General features: G+C 41.3%; 2 protein-coding genes across 2 annotated transcripts; one reads left to right on the top strand and one right to left on the bottom strand.

The window, feature by feature from the left end:
• Positions 1-104: 104 nt before the first annotated feature.
• LOC131882589 (uncharacterized) lies at positions 105-3,649 on the top strand. The gene is made up of 4 exons (XM_059229786.1): positions 105-349; positions 1,242-1,423; positions 1,487-1,720; positions 3,368-3,649. The coding sequence occupies exons 1-4, from the start codon at positions 115-117 to the stop codon at positions 3,551-3,553; spliced, it is 837 nt and encodes a 278-aa protein (XP_059085769.1). The 5' UTR covers positions 105-114; the 3' UTR covers positions 3,554-3,649.
• On the bottom strand, positions 3,638-21,236 carry LOC131882587 (uncharacterized). The gene is made up of 7 exons (XM_059229779.1): positions 20,680-21,236; positions 9,147-9,209; positions 8,067-8,376; positions 7,425-7,609; positions 5,733-5,938; positions 5,436-5,666; positions 3,638-5,213 (listed from the first exon to the last, which is right to left on the bottom strand). The coding sequence occupies exons 1-7, from the start codon at positions 20,818-20,820 to the stop codon at positions 5,045-5,047; spliced, it is 1,305 nt and encodes a 434-aa protein (XP_059085762.1). The 5' UTR covers positions 20,821-21,236; the 3' UTR covers positions 3,638-5,044.
• Positions 21,237-25,487: the final 4,251 nt, after the last annotated feature.

Genomic DNA, 25,487 nt, shown 5'->3' with positions numbered 1-25,487 from the left:
ACGCCCTTAAAAAAGGCCAGTTCGGTCTTTGACTCAGCCGAGTTCCTAGAGACGGAACGGCGAGCCTTGGTGGGCAGCCGAGGATGGGCGGGTAATTCCACCACCGACAAGAATATGCGGAAAAAGTATCAACGCTTCTTCAAGAAACTGCAAGAGCCGGCAGCCCCCCGCCCACCCGGCAGTCCGGCGGCCCCTCGGCCACGAGCGCGAGGGCGCGCTCAGCCCGTGGATAACGCGCAGCCGTCGGTGGCCACGTTTTTTCGCGTGCCTTCGGATTCGGACGAGGAGCTGGCGCTCGCACCCGCCGCGCCCGCTCCCGCAGATTCCGATGATGGCTGGCCCACAATAGGTCTGTTGATATTAGAACGAAGTTAAGGTGCTTAAATGACTGTTAGGTGGATGCCTCCTCTTGACATTGGCCTGGGATGACCACACGGTGCTTAGAATGCTGTTAAGAAACTGATATGTATATTTTATCAAGACTTTTAGAAATGAGTTTAGATGTTAGTAAATCGAAAAGAACACTATCTGCTTTCCAAGAAAAGCCAACTGCCAATCAAACACGGAGAAAATTCCGCTTAAATCATACTTACCGACGCATGTGATCCAACGCACCGTATCGTTTTGGTTTTTTTTTCACGGGCTTTTCTAACCGCTATTGGAAATGTAATCCCCATTAGTATTAAAATGAAAGGTTATAATTCGTCTATTTGTTACCTTTCCATTATTGAATGATATTTGGTCCCCCAACGAATTTGAGTTGGCAGACCAATCGTAATTATCATATCTTATAGCTCTTGCCTTCACACACCTTTCTAGCTAAAATTAGGAGCACACTCATTTAAAATCTGAATACAAATTAAAACATGGTGAGTGTCAATCCACTACAGAATTAGATGGAATTAAATGTTCTTTTTCATCCGCTGGAATGCCCCCCCGTTACCTGGATCTTAAGTTCATAGACAATTCATACAGGTTAATCTATGTTAATTGTCCGGGCTTTTCAGTTTGAATACAACGGGGCATTTTGAATATAAAACCGATGGAAAAGGACTACATTTGTTTCCAGCTAAGTCGAGCAATTAAATAGATCATATTCTAATTTGAATTCAGTTTTTTTTACCAAGTGTGCTCCAAATTTCCATCCAAAGCAAGAAATAGGCCTATACAAATTGAACCAAACCTGGCAAGAGGATGATGCTTTGAAGAAAATATTCGTTCAAACAATTGTGTCTCTTTAGATGAACTTATGAAGACCTCAGACGACGACAAGCCGGAAGATCCCGCCCATGTCCAGAGGCTCTTGGCCCAAGCCCGTGAAAATATCCAAAGATACGAGGAACGGGAACAAGAGCGGGAAAAAGCTCGTGAAGAAAAGGAACGCGCCGAGAGCTTGGCCCAAACGCGGCAAGCTGTGATTGACGTAATCCTTGTCTGGGACGAGATTTTTACTCAGGTTAAAAAAATCATCGTCTCTCTTCTTTAGAAAGAAAATATTGCTTTTCGAGAGCGTTTGGACGTCGAATTAGATGAGGATCGGACTCGCCAAGCCATCCGTGGGAATTTTCAATACCTTCAGGACGTGTGGGATGGAAAGGTGGAGTCCAAGCGGTATCAAATATTCAAAAAAGGTGGTCCTCCGGCGCACGCATTGATGTTCCAAATGATCACGGATCCATTCTCTGACCGACATTTGGATTGGATCATGGCTGAAATCCAGGTATTTTTTTCCATCGCAAGGGATTTTCGGAATGTCAGACGCACATTTGATGAAAAAGATTGAGATTGGTAGATGTCTGATGTCTGATGTGTGAACGTGGAGATATGGGAACCTGAGGTGCATGGTTTACAGGAAAATTAAGACCCACACTTTTATTTATCTTCACAATTATTGATGAAAGATAAAATGCACATTCCTCAACCACTGCGACCTCCCCAATCCTCAAAAACTATCGTGATTTTTTTTCCCCTGAAAGATTCTCGGGTTAGTAGCCGATACAAGTGAGTGAAATTCCCTATAAGTCATGGTGCATTATAATTTGTAAGGTATTTGGTCGGGCAAACTGTTTGAATTAGCCGCTCTAGGGCATCCTTGAATGTAAGGCTGGTCTGGGATCGTTAACAAAAAACGACCTAAGTCACGTTTAAAACTTAACAATGGGTCATCTAATGCATAGAATCGTTAAAGAGAGCACGGCATTAAGTTGTACGTGTAAAGCTGGCGCCCGATTTAAGATGTTAGGCCCCTCACAATCTTTTTATCCCGCGCGACAAATTTGAGCCAGACTTCAATGAATCAATCACGTCAAAATAACTTCTTATGGTTTTTGTGAGGAAGAAGACTGTTGAGATGGATATGCGCATTTCTCTCAATACCTGATAAGCTTTTTTGACCACCGTGGTGAGACGGGTGAGACGAGACGAGAGGAGACGACCGTGTCCAAGACTCCAGCTACTGCCTTGCATTAGCCAGAGGAGCACTGCTTCATGGTTACCGTTTCAGGTGCAATAGAAAGCCACAACAGAACCCTTTTTACCCTTCTTTGTTTCCTTTTCAATGGCATAGCTACTAGAAACTAGACTAACAAAAGCATCAGGGTTAGGTACAAAATGGTGAAAATATCCACAGAAATAAAAGGAAAGAGTCTTCTTCATTCAGACTGACATCTCTAGATGTGAAGATTACCACGATTGCGTGTGCATCGTGAGCAAGCTAGGCAGACCAGTTTTCAGAGCTGATGAGTGACATTTATTGAGGCTGTTAGTGTGTGGATTTTATAAGGCTTGTGAAGTGATGGAATGGCAGTAACAAATGGAGTAAAATGAAATTTTTGGATGTCAATCATAACCAACTCATATCAATATCTAACTAAATTTTCAATATTTTGACAATTGATGTTACCAAATTCAAAAAGACGTCATGTTGGGTGAAGCGCTGACACCAGAACACTATCTTGGCCAACTCAGAGAATAACGTTTGCTCATACAAGCCAGCAACAATGAATCAAAATCTTGTTATTCCATGGTACAGGTTAGCATGACATATTATCTGTATTTTTTCTCCATCCAGATAATCATTTCAGTTGTTGTTTCTCCCTTCACTTCACATGGAGAATTGTAGAAACGCTCTTTTAATCGACTGGAGTAGGACTGTTCAATAGTTACTGATGATTACTGATGATGGCAATAGAAAGTCGCAATAAACTCGTTATGACTTCTCTTTATTTTATTTTCTATAAGTTCCAACTAATTCTTCTGAAAAGAGAGTCAAAGAATAGCACCAAATTTGATTTTCCCATTTTTTTTTGTATTTAATCAAGTCCCCAAATTTTTTCGGTGCACACTGGTAATGTCGGCTTTGTTGCAGAAAAAATGGATGCCCAATGAACGTCTCCACGCCATTCACAACGATTTTGTGTGGAAGGTGATCTTGGCCGAGGCGTTGATCAAGATCTACGCCGACATGTTCGATTTGTCCAAAGAAGAGGCCGAACTTCGAATCAATCAAACTCCGTTGAGACCCGAACACGGTGGTTCAAATTTTATCACCTAGTTCCCTTTCACAAAAAAGGACCCCAAAAGCCAGTGTTTGTGTCTCTCTTGTCAGTTTTGAGCTCTTAAGATGAATAAATTTAAATCTATTTTAGGATTTATTGCGTGGTTCCAGTGTTTAACTTCAATAGGTAACATCATTTTCATGAATTTTTGTAACACACATATATATATGTATATATATATTTATACTCGGGGACGAGACTTCTTGAGCGATTACAGGAGGAAGTGCTTCTAAAAGTCTTGAGAGGGTGCAAGAAGTGGAATCCTGATCAAGCGAGCATTATAAGCAGGTCCAACTGAACTGGTATGGTTTATGCACAACCGAACAGCCTAAAAACGCGGCTTTTCATTTTATCTGAGATAGAAAAGCAACTTGTGCTAGAACCAATCAATTTCAATTAGACACGGCTCTGGTATGGCAATTGTTACATGAGAATGCCCCTAACATCTAGAAAAATGCAATTCATTATTTGTGGTCTTGAAACGTGATAGTTTATTGACCAGCATGAATTCTCCACCATTGATATCCCATCTATTTTTTTGAGAGACATTGTGGCAATTGCTCGGTATCCGATATCTCGAAATAGCCTTGAGATATTGAGCAGATGAGATTGTCTAATGATTATTTCAAAACAGTTTCGCTCATGGTGACAATGGTAAAATGGTGACAAAAATGATTTTGTTTAGATCTAGGGTTGTTTTTCTGTTACAGAGGAACAAATTATCCCCCCTAATCAATGCAAATTTGTAAAAGAAATACATAACTTTCAAGTATCACTCAGGACATGCTATGACAGATAAGCTGATTGGAGACCTTGATTACTAATTCCAATTGATTAATAATCCAATGTTTGAAAGTAAGGGGCACTCAATATGCCAATTTCCTTTTATGAAAACCGTTTCTCATGGATAGAATATTGACTCTCTACAACGCAAAGGAAATAAACCGCAATTGTTGGAAACTTTATTCCATAACTCCCTATTTACGAGTGACTGGAATGTAAGTTTCCTATCACTAGTAAAGAGAAAAATTTCGACGAATCAAACTTTGGCCTCTAATTGTTTAGAGTAAAGATTCTTCCTTGGAAACATGTTATCGCGAAAGAAAACTGTGTGTTCAATGGTAGTCATTCTCTTTGCTTGAAGTTTATTCAAGTTTGGATTTCAAAATTTCATTACATGGTCAACACTCCAAACTTCCTTGCCTTTTTATGCCTTCTTGTTTGAAACTGGTTAGCATGAAAATGCGAACTCTTTCAAGGTGTCTTTATTCAAGCCTCATTTTTATAAACTTCATGCAAAGAAAGCAACTGCCATTGAATAAATAGCTATTCCATGAGCTCAAATCTAGCTTTGATGGTAGCAAAGTCCTTAAGGGTAATAAATTGTCTAACGGTCAAAATGCTTAGAAAAGGGAGTGTGTGTGCGTGTGTTTTAGGGTTCATAAACACGGGTAAAGGTACGCATGCAAAACAAGCTAGTTTGGGTATCAATTGGTCGATCCGGATTTGTCGTCATCTTTGGAAGTTTGAGCAAGGTTTTTCAAACTGATGCTGATCTCATTCTCCTCTTCTATGGTGGTCATGGTGAAGGTGGTTTCGGCCAATTCTGGAGATTTGGAGAAACGTCGAGAATGGTGTTTATCATTCGCACTCAATCTGAAACATAGAGCACACATATCATAGCCTGAATCAAAATTGTTATTGATTTGATTGAATATAGTTATTCAAATTTGATATGATACCATATTGGTAAACTTTTCAGAAAAAGCTTTATCTCCACGAACCCGAGTACTAATATATGAACGTGAAATAAATCGTGGAAGAACTTGGATGGCCTTACAGCCTTTGCATCAGGACCCTCAGAAAAAAGGTGCTTACCTGCGAAGCAACCCTGGTTTAGGATGTGACGCCTGAGGTTGAGATCCCTCCGAATTTGACCTCCTAAAATTGTCTCGCGTCATTTGCAAACGGGATTTGCCATTGGCAACACCAGAGGGCGCTTGGGTGCTACTTTCCTGTTCGGTAGAGGTCGCAAATGGAGCCACATTCTCGTCCTCATCGTCTCCCCCATCCATTGGAACGCGGACATAGCCTTGAATGGCCCGGATTCTAGCATGGAAATAAAACATGAAACATAATATTCTGCTATAAAATATATTAGGCGATGAAAAGTACCGGCTATCTATGCTCTTGGGGGATTGTTGATTCGTTAGGGATCGATCGGACTCTGGAGTTATGGCCTCGTTCTCTTTTCCGGAGGGCGAGGAGACTTTGCCCTCCTGAGCTGTACTGGCCCAAGATTTAATAGAGGAGCTTGACGCTGAGGCTGGCAATGGGCGTGGTTTCGGGCGGGCTTTTCCCGCCGATGAGAGCGAGTGTGCCTGGAATATACAATGCTAAATTGAGCCACGATTCTTTTTTCAATGACATGCCAAAACTAAATCCGAGGCAAGACCGGGTTTCACGCTTTCTTCTTTTGGTGGTTTGGAGATTTAAAAAGTTTTTTTTTAACTGTAGTGATTTCGTGTCTTGTCGTCAGAATGATCACTGTACAGACATTTTTCATTATCTTCATTTAAAAAGAGAGACTAGAAGTTTATTCGATTTGAAGTGTAAATATATAGATTTATGCAAGTTGTGTTTTGATTGTTTCAGTTCTGGATTCTTTGATTTAGTAACAGTAAAATAATGACGATTGTAAAGCATTGTTCAAATTACGGATCATCACTCTTGTGTCATTCGATTTTTTCTATACATTTGAAACTTTCGGGATTCAGATGATATGCAAGGAAATCATCACTTTATGAATGAAGAAAACAAGCAAGATTTTGAAGCCCTCATGACCTTTTGATTTCAATAACTCTAAATCACTCAAAACACGAGCAAACTGAAAACAAAACCGCCCTGGTCACTGCAAGCCAAGCATTGCTTATTGGATTTCATGAAGCCTCAACCATTTACCATCCTTCACCTCAAACCCTCTCAAACCCTCTCAAACAACAGAAAACAAAGCAAACTGAATTGAATTCGTGCCAAGTGTAAGGCGATATCCGATGTTGTTGGCTCATGTGTCTCCTTGATGGTCGTTTCTTGCGGACCAGCATTCAATTGAGCCCCATTTGTCAGGCTGTTTGCGTGCCACGAGTGGTGTCGCGAATGTCCTCGACAAAACCCATTGCTGCTCAAGATGGTCCCAGGAGGCCTCCAAATTGAGTGGGATGGATCCACATTCAGACAAAACTGACTCAGTGAGCTCTGCATACACATAAATACCAGAACCTCGTATCGGTTATCTGTTCCAGGCTCTAACACTCAATCAAGTTCAGAGAGACGAACGGACCATGTCATACTGGACCAGTTCCATTTTGAAGCAAAGTATGATCGCCTTAACCATGAACCACTGGAATATGGACAGGGGTGCTAGGGTCCAGAATTGATATTTGGGAAATTAGAGAACCAAGGGCGTTTCCTTTCAAATGTGATGGACCGCATGTTACCACAATTACGAATTTTAATTTTCACCATGATCGAACAATTGCATCTAAAGTTATGCGCTCTCAAAGTGCAGTACATAACAGGGCACACAATGAATGAACTAGCCCTCTTCTTGTTATTGATCACCAGAAGAGGGCAAGCTAATTTATTTCATGTAGCGTTATGTTATGAGCTTTGAGGAAGCCAAGTTTTGACAAACAATTTAAATGCCAAAAAAATTGTAGTGATCTGAGGTCAAACTCCTTTGAAGAAAAGTTAAGGGTATGCGCCGACTCAATTATCTTGGCACTAGCATCCCCGTCCATGTTACAGTGGTTCATGTCCTAAACAAAGCTCTTTGTCCAACAAGTAGGTAAGAATACAAATACTCACCCTTAGTGGTTTACTGAATGTATTGCTGTCGATGAGCTTCCCTGCTTGGAAGTTTGAGAGTGATCCAATCGAGAACCACGAAGAATTTGACTGATTTGACTTGACACTCGAATTGGACTTGATCGACGAATTCGATTTGACCGACCTTCCCGATCCAAAACTTGACGTGCTCATCGATGATACACCTATAAAAGCAAAGATACAGCCAATTCAAATAAACTTATTGTGCACCAATGCATATTCTGGACATGCATTTTGTAACCAGTTCGACAACCATGTCGCATCTGCCTTCCTGATAAAAAGCCTAAAAATCATCATTCGAAAGGGATACCTTTAGAGGTGCTCTCTAATTTTCCTCCCTAAGCTTTTATCCTTGGCCTTAACTTTGCACTTGAAAACCCCCAAAATATCACTCTTTGTTCCCATTACAAAAGATGCTGGGCTCCATTAAAATTTCCTTGAAATTATAAGAAAACAATCTAGTTTGTAGGTAATAGAAGTAATGGTTTTCTAGGTTAAAAAGGAGAAAAACCTGCATTTTCAAAAATGTCTTTAAAAGTATTTTGATCTTAAGACGTTCAACTATGTGTAAAAAGAAACATATTTTTTCAAATCTATCCTCTCTTTTTTATTTTTACTAACCCGAGGACATGGAGTAGTTGGAGGCCGAATGAGGCATCCCATTGTTCTGCTGAAGTGAATATCCGGATACGGACTTTGGGAACTTGGGGGCACCCGTCAACGCATTGTGAACCGGGTGATCCTGTCCACTCCCATATTTAGAGTTGTTTTTGACGCGCAGGATCTTGGCATTACAAATGAGACATCGAAGTGGGAGATCACGATTCGCCACGGCGTCCTGGATGTTCTGAACGAAGCAAAGACGGCATTGGCATTGATGGCCACAAGGGGCCACTTGCATCACCGATCGTGCCTGACAGCAGACCACACACTGAAAGAGAAGACACAGACAGGAAATTGAGATTCAAGGCGTGAACTAGTCGGTCCATGAGGTCGGAATCTTCTTTTAGAAAGTACGAGAAAGAGACCGGTAATAATTTGGGACGCCTATACTCCTGGAACGCTCAAATCGAGATCAAGTTCATTTCGATGTATTGTATTGAGTCCAAATCAAGCTTAGGTTTAAGTGACCTTAAGTGAAAAGTTCCGAGAAGGGAGGCTTTTTATTCTCGCAACCTAGTCATTCAACAAGTTAGAACTACTGATGGGATCAAATAAATAATAATGAATATAAATAAATAAAAGGCTGCGACTAGAGCTACCAATTTACATTTTCAGTGGCATGTGGCATCGCCAGCGAAATATTCGAAACCCATTAGTTAGTCACAAAACGCAACCCTGATTTTTCTTCGATCAAACCAGGGTTGTCTCTTTGGTCAAACCCAACTTTTTACGTTACGTTGGAAACGGTTGATCCTTTGAAGTTCGTAGCTTTCTAGCAATCCTGATTTTGTAAATTTATTTGATCCCATCACTAATTAGAACTGAAGTGGTAATAATTTCCAAATGGAAGAAATTGCCGAATTGATGTCAGAACCACTAAAAATGTCAAATACTCGTATTTATGAGCACTTTTTAGAAATACTTATTTACTTGTGTGGTTGGAGAGTACTTTTGAAACCAATGGAAGGACATTGGAGGTCGGTATAATAGTTACAACGTGCTAAGTGGAAACGTTGGACAGGGAGTATGATTTATTACCTCTTCCTCGGGATTGTCGGCTTTTTCGATATCGTCTCGGGACATGGAATGGACCAGGCGATCCTGTAAGAAAAACACAGACAACAACCTGAGATAGGAGAAACGAAAGGAAACAAACAATTCAGCGTTCAACATGATCATTTCCCACCTCAGCCATTATCCCAATGCCATTATAACTGGTGGTAGTTTGAGAAATTCCCCATTGGCCTCAAAATTGTGCGTAGAAACCTCTCACTCTCTGTCAGACAATGTTTGCTCTCCTCTCCATTTCCCTCTTCTCAACCCAAAAAGAGTGATGAGCTTGTCTGGATGCAAAGCTTTCCAATTTTGGTCTCGCAGAAAATCTGTAATCGGAGCCCAATATTTTCGAGTCGTTCCCAGGGATTTGTTGGTTGGAAACTGGAGATCTAACTTTGAGAACACAACGAGACGACTTTTTTTTTTCAAGAGGAGTTCCAAATTGGTTTTGGGGGGAATTTTAGGAACCAACAAACCCAAGCCAAATACCAAATTTGGTTCAAATCCAAGCGCAGAAACCACAACAGACACTAACTTATTTAAAGTGCTTTCCATTTGAGAGTGAAAACTAGCTTCCTTTTAAAGGATCTAATATTAATTTCGAGTTCTGTTTTGATTTGAAAACAAAAATATGACACTTAAGGAACGAACAATGGAACAAAAACTGAATAACCGCACTTTCAGTCCTAAAAGGTCCCGCCATTGATTTTTGCTGAACTTGTCAAAACAAGAATTACTTTTTGTGCCAAGTTTGTCTTCCCAGGCTGTCAGGTGTTGGAACGAGTTTGGAACCGGGAATAAAGTGCTTCCATGAACTTCCATTTGACATGATGGGAACTGGCTTTGATCCACGTTTGATTAGATTTTAGCCTCAAAAGGCTTGTGAAGCAGTTTTTTATTCTCCGAAACACAAGTCAAGGTTTATAGCATGTAGATGATTGATTCACCTTGTCAGTCCCAGGATTTATTCCCCGAAATTTAGACGAGAGAAATGGCCCCCCATTGGTGACAAAATGAAAAAAGTTTTCTTTTGTTGAAGAAAATGTTCCGATGTTATGCCAAGTTCGTTACACTGGTGGAAAATTTCAGTCCGAGCGAGGAGAAGGAGGGAAATGGATCAAAGTTTTGGCTCGTCTGGCCAAAAAGTTGGCCAATTTTGAGGGCGAAAACCCCCAGGAGACTTTAGAGGAGCTAACTAATCATGGAAGAGTAACTGCCTGGGGCCTGGAAATGGTGAATATTTTCGGATATTCGCCGTCCCAAGATCGAAACGATAGCATTAAAGAGCTTCGGATCCACCGGGCACTTGGCCATTTCATTTAATGAAGAGAGCGCTTCAAATTGAATGCTAGAGCAAAAGAATATTATACCCTCTCACCTAACAACAGAGGATAGATAAATGTTACTTCTGTCTAAATAATCTGTTTTCTATTCTATAGGTAACCATCAGGCTGATTTTGTCCACAAATGTCGAGAAATGGAGATATATTCATCTTGTATTTCTACAATTTTTGTCAAAATGAGATCTTATCTTTACTAACTTATTAATCCGCACGACTCTTGCAGACGTCACAATCCATGGAGATAAAAACTTGGGATCACTAGCACAAAAACAGCCACCCTGACAATATTTTGAAAAATGCTCGGCAAAGACATCCGCTTAAAACAACCAAACAAATATATACCCCTATTTTTCACACTACCTCGGTAAGAAAATTCATGGTATTTCGACGTAGGGGTCAGAATTGAACCCTTGTCTTTGGAAATGATGCTTCATAATCATTTCAAGATGGGAGATAAACGCGGTAGAAAAAAGTGGTTTTAAGCTCAAAAATCAAAAAGCCCAAAAATGCTATTGTTCGAGCCGTTTCAGAGGACATTGGTTCAAAAGAGTTGTATGAGACTATCCATAATTAAAGAAGTCCTCGTCTCGTCCACCTGACCAGATTTCCATTGGAAGATAAGCGTAGGATATCGATTTGGGCCAAATGGTCTCCCAGGAAAAAGTTCGCCCATCCACCCATGAAATCTAAAGTCAACAAAAAGCTCTTTTTGGCACATCCAACGTTGGTGAAGATTTAAGAGCCTGAGCGACCCCCCGACTTTGATAACTTTGACGACATTAGCGAAGGTTATTGGCCTGATTGCTTCGATTCTGGGAGGGTCCCTTTGACTCTCTTCAAGTCAACCATCAAAGGATGCCCCCACAGATCAAATCTGAAAGGTTTCGTCAACATGAATGTTTTACGAGGGCCATCCATCCATCCTTTAAGGGGGAAGAGGTAGTGAACGAAAAAGGGTCATAAAAGCATGGTGAGATGGGGAAAGTTTTGATTACAAGAGCTAGTGATGGGTGAGAGTTTGTTGGTTTTCTTGGAACGACGACGACTACGACCTCTCCCATAGGAAGAAATGCTCTCACCAAGGAGCAAAAAATCCAGAGTCCATTAGCGATCCTTTTCTCAAGAACGATATTGTCGTTCCATTGGATACACTTGAAAAGATCACTCGCCTTGAAGGAAGGGGGGGTTCCAGGGAATTCCAAGTGGATGAGCAATGAGTGGGCATGTACTTTTATGATGATTAGGCCATGCACAGTGAGAGAGAGAGAGAAAGATATTACTACATGTTGGGCCACAATGCACATTTATCATGACCTCTGACATTTCGCCCCAGCGCCGTTTGAAGCATTTCGGGATCTCAAGTGGAACACGGAATATTCCCCTGGATCCACGAAGGCAGTCAGCTCGTTGTTAATGTTCGAGGGTCCACGGTCTGTTTGCTTGCCAATAATGGTCTTTTTGGGGTCTTGGAACCAGGCGCCTGTGGCTGTTCCTTCATCCGGAACCGGCATTATCTCTGCTGAATAGCCAACTCATTGGAAAAGAACGGAATGCAACCAGTTCCATTTTCCAAGCCCCTGATTTCTCTTCATAGCTCATTTGAGGGGGGTGGGGGGAGGCATCGGCCATAATTTCATGATTCTCCAGTAGGATGTTCCAAATTGGTCCCACTTCCAACGGGTAAAGCACCTCAAAAAACACACTAATGGCCCTTTTATCATCGGTTAAGTGAAAGGTGAGGCTATAAAGCCTTGGAATGGGCGTTAGTACATAACGCTCCAATTCCAGAACTTCCAGAGGGATAGAGCAAAGTTCTATTGAATGACAGAACATCTGTGTCTTTTGATACCGCACAGACAAAGACGAGCAAATGGAACGATATTTAGTTCTGTCAAAGGTGGAAGAACAGTAATTCGACCCAGGCCATTTGAAGGCCGTGTTCTCAAGCGTGGTCCATTTTCTTGGGATCAATCCCCACCAGCTGCCACCATCAGACTTGTAATTGGATCCTTGTAGCTATCATTGGGGGCCTTGTCCTTGATAAGCCCATCCAAACGGTGTATACACCTATCTAATTCCAGCATTGTTTCCGATCAAAAAATCTGATGACTTGGGAACAACAATGAACAAGGGGGGGATGTTGTTCCATTTTCCTGCATGTACTAGCACTGTTTCGTGAGATGAGTTACAATGGCCAAGGGCAGTGAAGACACCCTCTTGAATAAAGAGCACCATTTCTTGGTGCAACCCATGTATTTAGTATTCTTGGCCCGTGCTCCGTTTACCCTTTGAGACTGCAGATGCCTTCAAGGTCTTCACAGGGTTCCCACTCATTGAAATATTTTAATCTACATTTGTAAATTTTACAGCGTGTCAAATCTCCTGCCATTGAACGTGTCACCTCAATTATGAGAAAAAATGAATAGTTATTGATATTTCAGCAACCCTGGCGTTAGCCCCCAAAAATTTTACACTCTCTCTTAAGGCATTCCGGGTCACTTGACGTGTTGTTCCATTACTTGGCATGATCTTAAATATGACCCTCCCGACTCAGTTTCTAACTCAACATGTACTTCAAGGCAATATTCTGGTGGGCACGATATAGATGTCCGAGATAAAAAAAAAAAGAAAGTGAGGGATGTTCTCTCTGTCGTTCTTATTTCTGTTTTTTTTGGATCCGTAAGGCTCACTCACTCATTCTCGTTGTGATGTTCAATTTCCAGAGCAATGAGCTCAATACACTTTTTGCTTCCCCTTCTTTTCGTTGTTGGAACAAAATCTCAAGTCATTTATTTTCTCCCGGTCTTTCCAGTTACACACATCCATCCTTGGAGGTCTCCGAAAATAGATTTTCTTGTCCCTGGCATTTCTTTCTCTTCCAGTTTCCTCAATGCCATGTTGTCATAAAACGGCCTTTCCGAGCCTTCATAGAGAGAGAGAGAGAAGGCCGGCCTTTGTGAGTCAAGCACTCAATTGGAACCAGTAGTAGTCCTGCATTGGAGCTCTGGCCTTTGTTGCAAGACCCATGTCTTCTGAGCATCTCTCTATTCAAGGATTGCATTGCGGGAACCCCTCAAAAGTCAAAACCAGCCTTGGGAGAGCTTTGTAGGCGAACACTACAAAAATCAATCACACAATCAAAGAAAAGATGCTGTCCAATATGGAGACAAGTGTTTCTGGGTGAAGGTGAGTATTGACTTGGCCTTGGTAGTATTGGGCTATGAGGATGAATGGGCAAAATATAACCCAGCAAGGGCGTTTCGTGAGGGACTGGGAACCTCACATCACCCGAAAGGTCCCGTCAATCTCCTCCTCAATCCCGGTAGGGTTTACTGCTCTTCAGTCAGTGTCCTCCTTCATTTGAGTTTGCACATGACTTACTCATACATGAGCACACATACACATACACACACACACATGTCTATTCGTATTTGCAATTAATCGACTTTTTTTTTCATGTCATTCCTTTTACCTTTTTGACATTCTTCTTGTTTTACCATTTTGTATAATGTATATACATCAGATTTTATTTTATAGTTACTTTTACGCCATGACATGACCAAGAGTCGCAATAAAGATTATTATTATCATAGGTTATTATTATTATTTTACAAAGACGAATGGATGAGAGACAAAAGAGGCCAAATTTCGAGGTGATAATCTTTTTCCAGGGCATATCATGCATGTATTAACTGAAGTCATGTAAGATTTTAGTTCCAGTTCAAATTACGCCTATTACCTCTTTTTTGATCCAGTAGTACAAATGGCGCTGTACGGACATGCAAAGCAATCATTTAGAATCTCTTTTACTTCATTTCTTTCTAAATAATCTTTTTGGACATTATGTGATGCACTTCGTGGGGTTTTATAAAGGTCACTTATAAATACAGGAAAGCGGGTTATTGAAGTTCTTTTCATGACAATGAGTAGAAATAATCCAAGCATATTTTTTGATGAAGTGTTAAAATTAGAGATTTAAATACTTCACACATTTTTGAAGACTTTTCAAATATAGTTCACGTATTACAATCAAAGTCTCTCCATCTCTTAAGCTGCTTTAAATCTAGTTTGAAGCCGTATCAAAGCTGAAATCAAAACTCACTCGCTCCTTTATAAAATAATACATATAAACAAAAATTTAAATTCAAGGCAAGTTAATCGAAAATCACGATCCGTAAAAAGGCTAATCTCTGCCTACAACTCTCACTCCATTGGGTGTACGTACTGTACTATGTACGTAGTTCAACGTTTCCATTTGTCCGTTTCAAGTTCATAAACACATGAATCAGTCCAAACTTTGCAAGCCTTTAAAGGCCAAACCCAAACCCAAGCCATCCAAAAGCCTGGTACGAGAAATGAAAAAATGCTTTTCCCTTTACATCCGCATCATTGTGATGGTTTCTGGCCCATTTAGAAGGCAAAAAGGGAAGGAGGCTCGCAACTCTTGTACATACATGTACGTACGTAAACAGAGCTCCACGTTCAAGAGTACTAGCGGCGACTCTTTTCCTGGCTGCCTGTCTTGTGATGAATAATTGACAGCGGACCTCCCTCTGAATTACCAACTACTCCATAACCATGGTCCAACCAAGGCCTGGCTTTGTATGTCCTTCACTGTGTACCGAGATTTCGAGCTGAAATATAGATGTGTGGGAGAACAAACAGTGTCCCTGGAAAGGATTTCCGGGATTCCCGAAAAGTGAATGGAGATTGGGTGGAGGTGGTGGTTTGAAACCCGGCAGAAAGCTTGTCATGACAGTGGAAGAAAGCAGCCTCATTACGAGAAGGACGGCATGGAGGCTGTGAAGAAACTTTTCATATCCCCCAGGGAAATTTTGTGAAATGAAACCGCCACACAACTTCAATTGCACAACGGAGAAACAGCCACATTCGGAATGTGAAGGAGGCATCACGTGGCTAATATTACAATATTTGGGTCTGTAGTCCAAGATGGGTCCATGAATAATTCATGGGGCACACTGAAACAAAGGCCACTCTCTAGTTGGATCAGCTCGTAAGGCTTTTGGACAGACGGATGTCCATTCGTGTCAGCATTCATCCCTGGGCATCAAGCCATCATCCTTATCATGTGCTACTTTAGGCTGCTAAACCATGCCATTAGAATTGGAAATGAAGCCTCATATCGCGTCTCACATCATTCTGGGGGCTTTCAGATCCATAGCAGATCAAGATTGTTGAGTCCTCTTTCCCACAAGTAATGAGATTTGAGTGCGTTCAAAAGGTTGAGGTAATCTGGTTGGTGAAGGGCCCCGAGATCCACGATAAAGATCAGGTTCCACCATTGAGAGGCAATTGTCTCAAAAGCCTTAGAGGCCAATTTCACGACCTCAAACATGCAATGGTTGTGGAGGCTCGACCTCCGAATAATGTTGTATAGTGTACTTGAGAAAGGAGGGTTCCAGAGTAATTGCTTGTTCTTTGGAATCCCTCCCAAAGCTCCAAGAGGTGATTTATGTTGTGGGAATATGATTACTGAAGAGAACTAATCAGTTCCTTTGGACCACTTACTTGGCCAAGGCACGTGGAATATTCAACTGGTAACGGGAAAATATCCGCTCAGCATGCAAGACGGTTTCCGCGGCAAACTTTGAAAGAAACGAAGAAACTAATTTGATTGATACTTGTCATGGCATGATCGCTATGTTCAATTGTTCCCCTTTCCCCATGGCCGTGGAACCTAAGGCACCTTTTTATAGTCCAAGGCCAGATTTATGGAACTTTTCCGTCTCTCGTCATGTTCCAATCCTTTGGGAAACAAGTCAGTCTGGTCACAAATATGGCGCTTATTCCGGAAACAATGTCCTAGGATTTACATGGATAATTCAGGCAAATGTGAACATAACCATGCAAAGCAGTCCTTTTGGATGACTACAAGTCACTGAAAATGTTTGTTTTTGACAAAGGTTGCCTTGTCACCAACACAGCATTCGGCCAAATTCGAGCTGCCAATGGGGAAACCCGCATGGTTTCGTGAGTGTATATTTTGAAATGCGACTGGGTAAAATCATAGATTTCTAGACACTGGATGTCGGACGACCGACCGCTCGGTTGGCAAAACAGTACAATAAACCGGTTTTGATCAATTCCCAGGAGACCATCCGTTGTACTGTTTTACGAGCCGAGTGGTCGGTCGTCCGACATCCAGTGTCTAGAAATCTATGGTAAAATTTAGTACTGTCGCATTTCAAAATTTGTGTTCACGAAACCACGTGGGGGTACCCCATTGTGCTGCGTACTTGAAATAGCCATTTGCAGGACATTTTTAAGACTTTTTCACTTTAATCAAATAAGTGATTCTTTAATGCTTTAGGACCTCAGGGTGAAACAAATATCTTGACACATGCAAAACGTCCTCTTTTTCCTATATGACGGGCATGACAAAAATATGACAAAGACAGCTAAAAAGCCAATCTAGATTTTCTTCTGCCTGAAAACAAGAGATTGGTAATCTGTAAAAAACAAGAGCCAGTCTCTTTTCACCAGTGAAAAAGCCTCGAATACTTACATGCCATATCATACAGTATAGTTTTCTAGTCATCTAAATGTTTGGAAATCTGCATGGCCTGGAAGACCTCGTTTTTTCTCAGATCGTGGCAATCATCTGGATGTTCCATGTTCAGAGGACTGAATCGGGTTCTCTCAAGAGTGAAGACATGTAGCATCATTTATAGCATGCCAAGAAGCCGTGTCACATTGATGGGGAATTCAGATGGGAACCCTCTAGGGAGCCCACACGAATAGACATTCAAGCGCTTAATTTGCATTGGCATTTGGAACCACCCCGGGAAACTTTCGGCACTTTTCGGGCCTCCTCACCATCCCAAAATTGTAGGCTTGCCTTTGAACGGAGAGACATTACCATTACTTCCAATTTGGAACAAGCCATATCTTGGAGCAAATCCCATGTCTGGTCTGCTTCATGAAGATAAGGATGAAAGGAGGAGGAGGAGGGTTTTTGCCAGGGACCCAAACTCTAAGCCAACCCATTAAACTTGTTTCGAGCTACGTCCCAAATATCCCCGTTCCAAGCATACATGTGTTCCAACCACCTCGGTCAAAACGACCCATTTGGACCTAGTTATAAAACGGGGCTCATTCGAGCTTGGATTAAAAAATCACAGGGACGGAAGAAGGGCATAAGGGGCTGTGGATATGGTGGATGATGCGATTACAATCCGCAACTTGCATTTGATTAGAGTATTGCCAATTTTAATTGGCAGCTTTTCAGAAACGCATTTAAAATGCAAGAATGAGCCAAAGCAAAAAATAAGTTTATGCACAACTCACAAAATATGAAGGCATTAATGAAAATAAATTCAGTTTCATTACTATGGTTAATCATTTTTGGCCCTTTGAAATTTAATACGCCAATGTTTAAGTTGATGATTGAACCACCATGAAGAAACCTTATAATATTTTCCCTCTTTTGATGTCCATTTGTGTGGCTTTTTAAAATAGGACTCTTTTATTATATTTCACTTTTATTTCACAATTAAAGCCTGTTTACTAACTAGATTAAGTAAATAAAACTATGTATCGCAGTTCCCTAAGATTTCACCATAAATTTTGAATTTATTTCCACATTAGGAAATGGAACTCTAGGCTCCATTTCAAGGTTAAATGATCGGCTTAAAACTTTACATACTATTGTTGAGGACTAGAGAGCGTTATATGATGGGGATAAACTGAACCTTGCCAAAACGAACTTCTGAATGCCATGAACAAAGGCAGCAGTGTATTGAAAAATGACGAGGATATATCACAGAGCTCCTGCAGTTTCCTCTAAGATCAAAAGATGGCGCTACAGGCTATTTCTGATAAGTAAAACTAACGCCATCTACCTCAATCAACTCCTCGTTTGCTTTAGTAACCTTAATGCTTCTATGCATCCATTTTTGGCCATCTCTTATCATGAAGGCACAAAACTTTCCTGTCTCTGACACAGTGTTTCTAAATGAAGTTAAGCAAAAGAGCGAAATGGCAGGTGCTCGGAGAAGCATCGCTTGATTTTGATCCGATGGGTTATTGGCCTTCTGATGAATGGCCCCTTCATTCGATCAATGTCACACGCGGTTTGGATTCGAGTCACGTAAGTGGTGCATTTCAGCAATAACCGGCCTCTCAGATTGAGGATCGAGGATTGACGCATGGCCTTCAGCTTGCAGGAAGCACAAATACACACACACACACAGAGAGATACATTGGCAATTTTGTTGAGCAGCCTTTACGACCCTCTTACATGACTTATGAGGCCATTTTTTGGAACACTTCCCACCAAAGGGCCGTCATTGAACTCGGAATGTGAGAGCATGTTCCACCCAAAAACTTGCAATGAAGGAGAAGCATTCTCAAAACTTCCAGAGCACTTTTATTAAACTTCTTGGATAGTCCGACATAGATCCATTCTCCTCGGTCATCTGGGCAAAAAGTGTTGTGCAATCCAAAGGCTTTCTACTCTAAATGCTTTTGAAGAGCAAGTTTCCAGGACCATCAAATGGATGAAACACTCCCTTATTATGAACTTTTCTCGTGTCCAGAGTTTAGTGGGCATTTTCAATTTAGCTGAATTGCTTCAGTTTGAATCAAATTGCAATTCATTTGATTTCAAACCAGAAGTGATAATTTTGATATCGTGAGATAGATATGCTTTCGTGCCTTCGAAGCACTTGAACTAGATATTCGATTTCAGATCGACATTGTAAGTCTCTCCCTCTAGTAGAAATTCATTACCGATAAAATATGGGTGTTAAATCTTATAATATGGCTCGTTCGTTAATGTGTTTTCCGAATTTTGCAAAAGTGTTACATTTTTATTACCCGTCAGGCCAAGATAGCCATTCACTCATCTTTCAATTCAATATTCCTTTTGATGTTTTGAAAATTGCTGCTTGGTGTACCGTTTTTTGAACGGCATTGTGTGAATTCGGAAGCTAAGTTTTCGCTTAACGACACCCATCTCTGCCAATAACGAACATCCAACTTCACGCGTTTGAGAGTGCAAGTGCGAGTTTTAAAATTTAGGTGCAACATTATTCTTACTTAAAAAATATCTGCTTGGTGTAAAAGATGTTTTACCCTCTTTTCCTTCTAACATAAAAATCAAAATTGAAACTTCAAGAAGGCCATGTGCCTTGCTTTCAACATCAAACTTTATTTCAAAAGGCACTCCACAATCCCCAAAAAATGTTTCTTCAAAACAGCCAAAATTTCACACGCTCGCTAACGTGGCTTTGTTGGCCTACGCTCAAAGGAATGGTTTAATATTCTCTTTAGGTCTTCTTTAAGCAAGGAAAATGTCCCAGGATATCTGGAATGAAGCCTGAGGAAACAAACCGGCCTGGCAAAGGCCGAGAGGTTCCCTTTTCTTTGATACGCTTGCATCCGTTCCTTTGAAGACCAAGGGAATCAAGCATTGGACCAAAAATTGACTGAGTGAGTGAGTGAGAGAAGGATGAAGAAGAGTATGGAGGATGAAAGGGATTTAGCTCTGACGTCGCTTTCATTACAACTCAAATGTGGAGAAGAAAGAGGGTGAGCCTTTGAACGAAGGCCAAGATGAATTTGCGGCTTAAGGTCAACAAAAGCTTATGAGGCTTCCACCGGCGGTCTAAAGAGCATTAAAAGGGCTCTCGCTTCACCATAATGGAAGCTAAGTGAGATAGGCTAAAACAATTTTAGAATGGAGACACGCTTAGAAACATGGTTCCTAAACATTCCTAAGACTGACCGAGCCTTTCCCTTTTGTGACACCATCTCGTGTTGACACTTGTCCCCTGTACTTTCAGTTCATAATTGAATAATTGGAGACCCTAATTAGAAAAAGTTTAGCACCTCTCCTACTAACGACTGGGCAATAGATCTTGGTTGTGAGCATGAATCAATACATTGAACTTTGATGCGGATAGTTTGATTGCCTTGCTTTTTCCTTGTCAAAGATCTACCAAAGAGGAAGTCCATTAAGAAGTGGTAAGCTTATTGGTCAACTTGCACAACCAGATTTTCTTTCCTCACCAGAGTTACTCGAGGATGTTGTGAATGGAAAGCTAGATCATCAATCTCAAAGAGTAATGGCGGTATTCTCCATTGATTGGCCATCCTGCGAGATTTGGGATGCTGTATGTAAAGAAACTTCCAAGTATCAATGGACTCACGATCTTATTATTCAAGCGGTTGATCTCCTCTTGAGTGGCCTCCTGCCGCCTTCGCTCCGGATCATCTGTCTGCAATTTCTCATATTTCTTGGATTTCCGTCCCAGGAACGGGGCAAGAATGGAGAAGGCTCCAGGTGCCATGATTGGGGTTGCCTTGTATTCTAAATATGTCTCTGTCTTTCTCACACACAAGGCTTTTTCAAAGACTGGGCATCACATACTCTCTCACAGGCACTCCCAAATCAAATGTCACGACATTCCACAAGATCTCTCAATCGATCACCGGCTCTTCCTGGCCTGATTTGTCAGTTCCAGAGATGCTCACGTTCAAAGCATGACTATGCAATCAGCTGATATGTTCCTGTTCTGATGCATCCCGAAACATACAGACCGTTTTGTTCCCGAGCCTGAAGGACAATACCGAGCGGTGCTCGAGAACTTTGAGGTCCAAGCCCGAGCCTAACTGGTCTCGGCAAGCCAGCAGTCCGAGATAAATAGTGGACTGAGCGTAAACGAGGGGCTTTTAAGCTTCAAGCCTCAAGCCTCCATCCAGCTTCCAGCCAAAAGCGGCCACGAAGGAGTGAGAGAGATGCTTGGAATCAACTGATGCTGGAGGAAGAGAGCGAGGGCGCAAACGAGAGCGAGGAGAATCTTGGAATCCCAAGGCGGAACAATTTCTTCGCCTACAAAGCGTGCCTTTGAAACATGACAATGAGGCGGTGGATGGCGGCCGCGAGGGTTGGAAATTTGGAGGAACGTTGAAGGACCAGGAGAAGCCTTCTCTTCCTGCTCCTCCTCTTCTTCACCGCCAGGGATGTACGACATCAAGATGGAACATGGAACTGGATGTGGAGTGACCAGATTTTCAGACTGAAATTGAATTCAAAGCTCCAATATTTCCGAGAAGTTTAAACCCTGTCCCATACTAGCACCCAGCTTACGGCAAAATAGGGCTTGCCAGGGCCCTTGGCCTTCTCTTGGAGAACAACAACTTTAAGGCCAGACAGGTTATCAAGAAAATGATTTAGGAACCAATTGCCTTGTGCATTGTGCATGGAATGGAACAAGACTTTCCCATGACGTTTAAAGGCCAGGCTACTGTTCACCTGGATAAGACAGACAAAGGCCGCTTTTCTCGTGCAGGAACGAACTGGAAGGTGGAGCAACGAGATAGGATTGTTTTTCCGTTCCATTATGTTCCACGATAAACTTTCATTAATCACGCAAGCCGGGATTTGATCGAGCAAAAACCACAAGACCACTGACAGATTCAGATCCCATCAGATTACAATACTGAAAATGAGTACCATTATTCCTTTCCTTTTATTGAGGTAATGTGCTCTTCTTGAATGGTGGATCTAAATTTCAAGGAGAAGTGTTCTCAATTTTTCATTATATATACGTAGAGGGAAGGCTTAGAAAATTGGATTTGTTTTTCCAAGTGGACAAGATCCTTTGGGACAATCTGCTGTAAGAGGCTTTGTGTTTTTTGGACCTGTCAATATTGTTTTGCAAAGTAGAACAAACTTTTAGTTTCATGGAACGAAAAGTCACCTTGGTCCAATCGACAACTGTGCATTCTTTTTGGGCGTGTACTTAGTACCCTCCCTGGTCACCTCATTTTCGCGCCAAATTGCTTGCCAATCTTTGTTCGAAAATCACTTCTAGTCTGATCAGATTTCTCATGATGGGAATTAACAACACATTGAATAGTTAAACAACAAATGCAGGGTGTTAACTTGTTAAAACATGAAGGGCCATCTTTGGTGCCTTCTGCAGATTTGCTTATTAAATAACATGGAACTATTTTTTATTCCAATTGACTATTGAAAAACGTAGTGCCATGTCATGATCCAATTTGAGCCCGAAGGAGATTGTTAACCCTTCGATAATTCGGCCACCTGAACAAGAGAAAATTCCATGTCAGAAAATGCAAAGTAAGTGCATCTTTGAGGTCAGAGTCTCAGGAAGGTGGGCGGGGCACTTGATGTCCATCCTAAAACCATTCCAAAAGTGCAAAACGAAATGCAAGAAAAAAGAATCCCTTAATAATAGTCCTGCCTGAGGACGGATATCTGGGATTCCTGGAGTTGTCTTCAGGTAGCAATGAATGTCCAAGGCTTACCAATCTGTTTTAGGTTAACATTGAATCAGTTATCAAATGGCCCTAGGTTTTTCGATAGTCCCTTATAATGAAACTTTAGAGTCAAAATAATCAAACAAATCTTTGAGGCGGGGGAATCATTTTAGGAGGCCACCAAAAGTAGTTCTTAATATCTTTTTACCCTGTAGCTACATGAGCACACAGAATGTATGTTCATGTTCAATTCAGACTGCAAAGCCTTGGATGATATTTGAGCCTTCCACCTCTTTACAAAAGACAATGTGAAAGTGCCTTCCTGGTTCTCCAAGTTTCGGTGGGTACAAAAATAGCCTAAGTCTCCTTGAAAATTCCTGCGGGAAGAAGGCTCCAAAAAAGTCTTGGCTACATATCCGGCATCTCATCGCTAATGTTGGATGTTCCATCATATTTGCAGATGAAACCTGGAACCAAAATCTTCAATTTCAACAACATTCCACTCTTGTGCATCTGAGATCAAGGCTAGTCTGGATCGGTTCAGATCAATAAAGAAATGAATCGTCAATATCGAAAAGGTCAGGGAACCAAAGTCGTCTGGAGGATCAAAAGTGTTCCAGATGCCCATGCATGACATATCTGAGCGTGACATTGCAGTGGACTGGTGGCACTGGTCCCTGGTTCCTCCCAATCCCCAGCCTCCTTAGCAATGTAAACAGACAGAGCGTGGCTGGTTCTCCAGAGGATTATCTCGAGGGATCTAGCAGACGACTCAAGGACTTCGTCCTCTCCTCCCTCTTTTCTGCCAGTCCTTCAGGCCTTCCCCAGGTATTAAGTGGGACTAAACTCAACCTTCGCTTCGCCTCATCCTCCAATATTTGACTTTATTACAATGGGACGGGGAAACGGAGTTACGAAATTGGCTTCGAGCTCCCTTTTACCCTTCAGTGGTTCTTCTGTTCCTTCTCCTCTCTATCCCTCTCAGTCCTTCTCTCTCTTTCTGCAAAGGTCGTTTTCCTTCTCCCGTCAATCCACTCCTCATAACGAACGAGCTTGGCTTTGCCCGGGGACCAAGAAAAGGATGCGATGCGCAACTTTACCACCGTACTGCTCTTGGCTCTCGTGTCCCAGGGAAAACGGACGAAGGCCAGTGAGAAGGCCTCATTTCATTGCCTTCTCGGGGGCCGGAAGGATGTGAACGGGGAACGAGATTGAGTCTGCTTTTGGGTGTTCAAGTCCATGAATTTGAAACGACCAATACACGCCTGGGAGCGTATTTATAGTATGCATTGCCGACTCAGCCTTGGCCTTAAGGAAATATGTATGAAGTGGTTGCGGAGAACATGAGTGATGGAGGAATAAATCGATAAGTGCAATTTCTGCCCTTCTTGCCCAGGTAGTGAGAAAAACAAGGAGGAGGAGAGAGAGAGAGAGAGAATAGAAGAAGGAACCTTCATTTGTAAATACGAAAACATCTTTGGGAAAGTGAATGATTCACGGGATGATTAAAAGCAAAATCTAATAGAGATCTCTAATCACTTGGCACTATTTTAGGTGGAGGTAATTATATCACACATAGAGCTGACAATTTTTATTTTAATTACTCAAGCAAGCAGATGTCGGACTTTGAATTAAGACTTTAGCTCAAATTATAACGCCCACAAATCTCAATATTTTTGGCTTCATTTACTGGAGCAGGAAAAGATTTTGATTAGAAACTCTGGCAGAACAGGGAAGATGATTGGACAAATCATAAGGTCATCGGAAAATTTTGGCAACCTGAAAGTTTCAATTCATGAAACTTTCAAACTTGGTATCATTAGACTTAGTCATCCAAGATTTAATTAAAACAGTATTGAGCGACAAAATTTGACAACCAAATGGTGAAAAAGTGATACAAACCTTGAGGTCGACTTTCAATACTGATGCTAATTGAAACATTTCTGTGTTAATTTCCAAACTGTTAGCAAAAGTTCTCAGAAATATGGCTGGAGAGCATTTATTAATCCTTTCAAACTACTGAAAACAAACGAAAGCTCATTACTATCATCATTTCATCATCTTTATCATTTGTCAATCCACATACGATATGCCGCAAGAACTTTAAATTTCAAAAAAAATATGGATATGCCGCAAGAACTTTAAATTAAAAAAAAATATGGATATGCCGCAAGAACTTTAAATTCAAAAAAAATATGGATATGCCGCAAGAACTTTAAATTCAAAAAAATGACGGATATGGTGCAAACACTTTAAATCTTGAAAGTTACGGATATGCCACATAAACTTCAAATTTAATTAGGTACGTCTGCAGCTCATTCACTTTTTACCTCAATGTTTTCATTCTAGTTTTTGTCACAGCCTTAGGCGACCACACTTTTCAACGGGTCCTTTTCAATCTATCATTGGAATGTAGGTTGTAAATAAGACTGCAAAACGTTGTGGTTTAATTATCTTATAGATTCTGATTCCCATGAGAATGCCACTTGGAGTCCGTAGGACAAGTGAACATCTGATTTCCCCTTTATTGAGCTGGGAAACGTGAATCAAAATTCCATTGTGTCGACCAAATGGAGGCCGACTTCTCACTATACGAGTACTATTTCAGATGTAGACCACAGAGCTGCCAAAGGATTGGGTGGACTCGAAGAAAATGGGCTGGCATACAATTTATAGCTGACAAGTTGGTTCGAACTATGCAAGTTTTGTGATGATGTAGTGGAAGTATCGC

This window comes from Tigriopus californicus, chromosome 6 (assembly GCF_007210705.1).
Source record: "Tigriopus californicus strain San Diego chromosome 6, Tcal_SD_v2.1, whole genome shotgun sequence".
NCBI classification, from domain to species: Eukaryota; Metazoa; Arthropoda; class Copepoda; order Harpacticoida; family Harpacticidae; genus Tigriopus; species Tigriopus californicus.
This window is presented reverse-complemented; position numbering and strand designations above follow the sequence as displayed.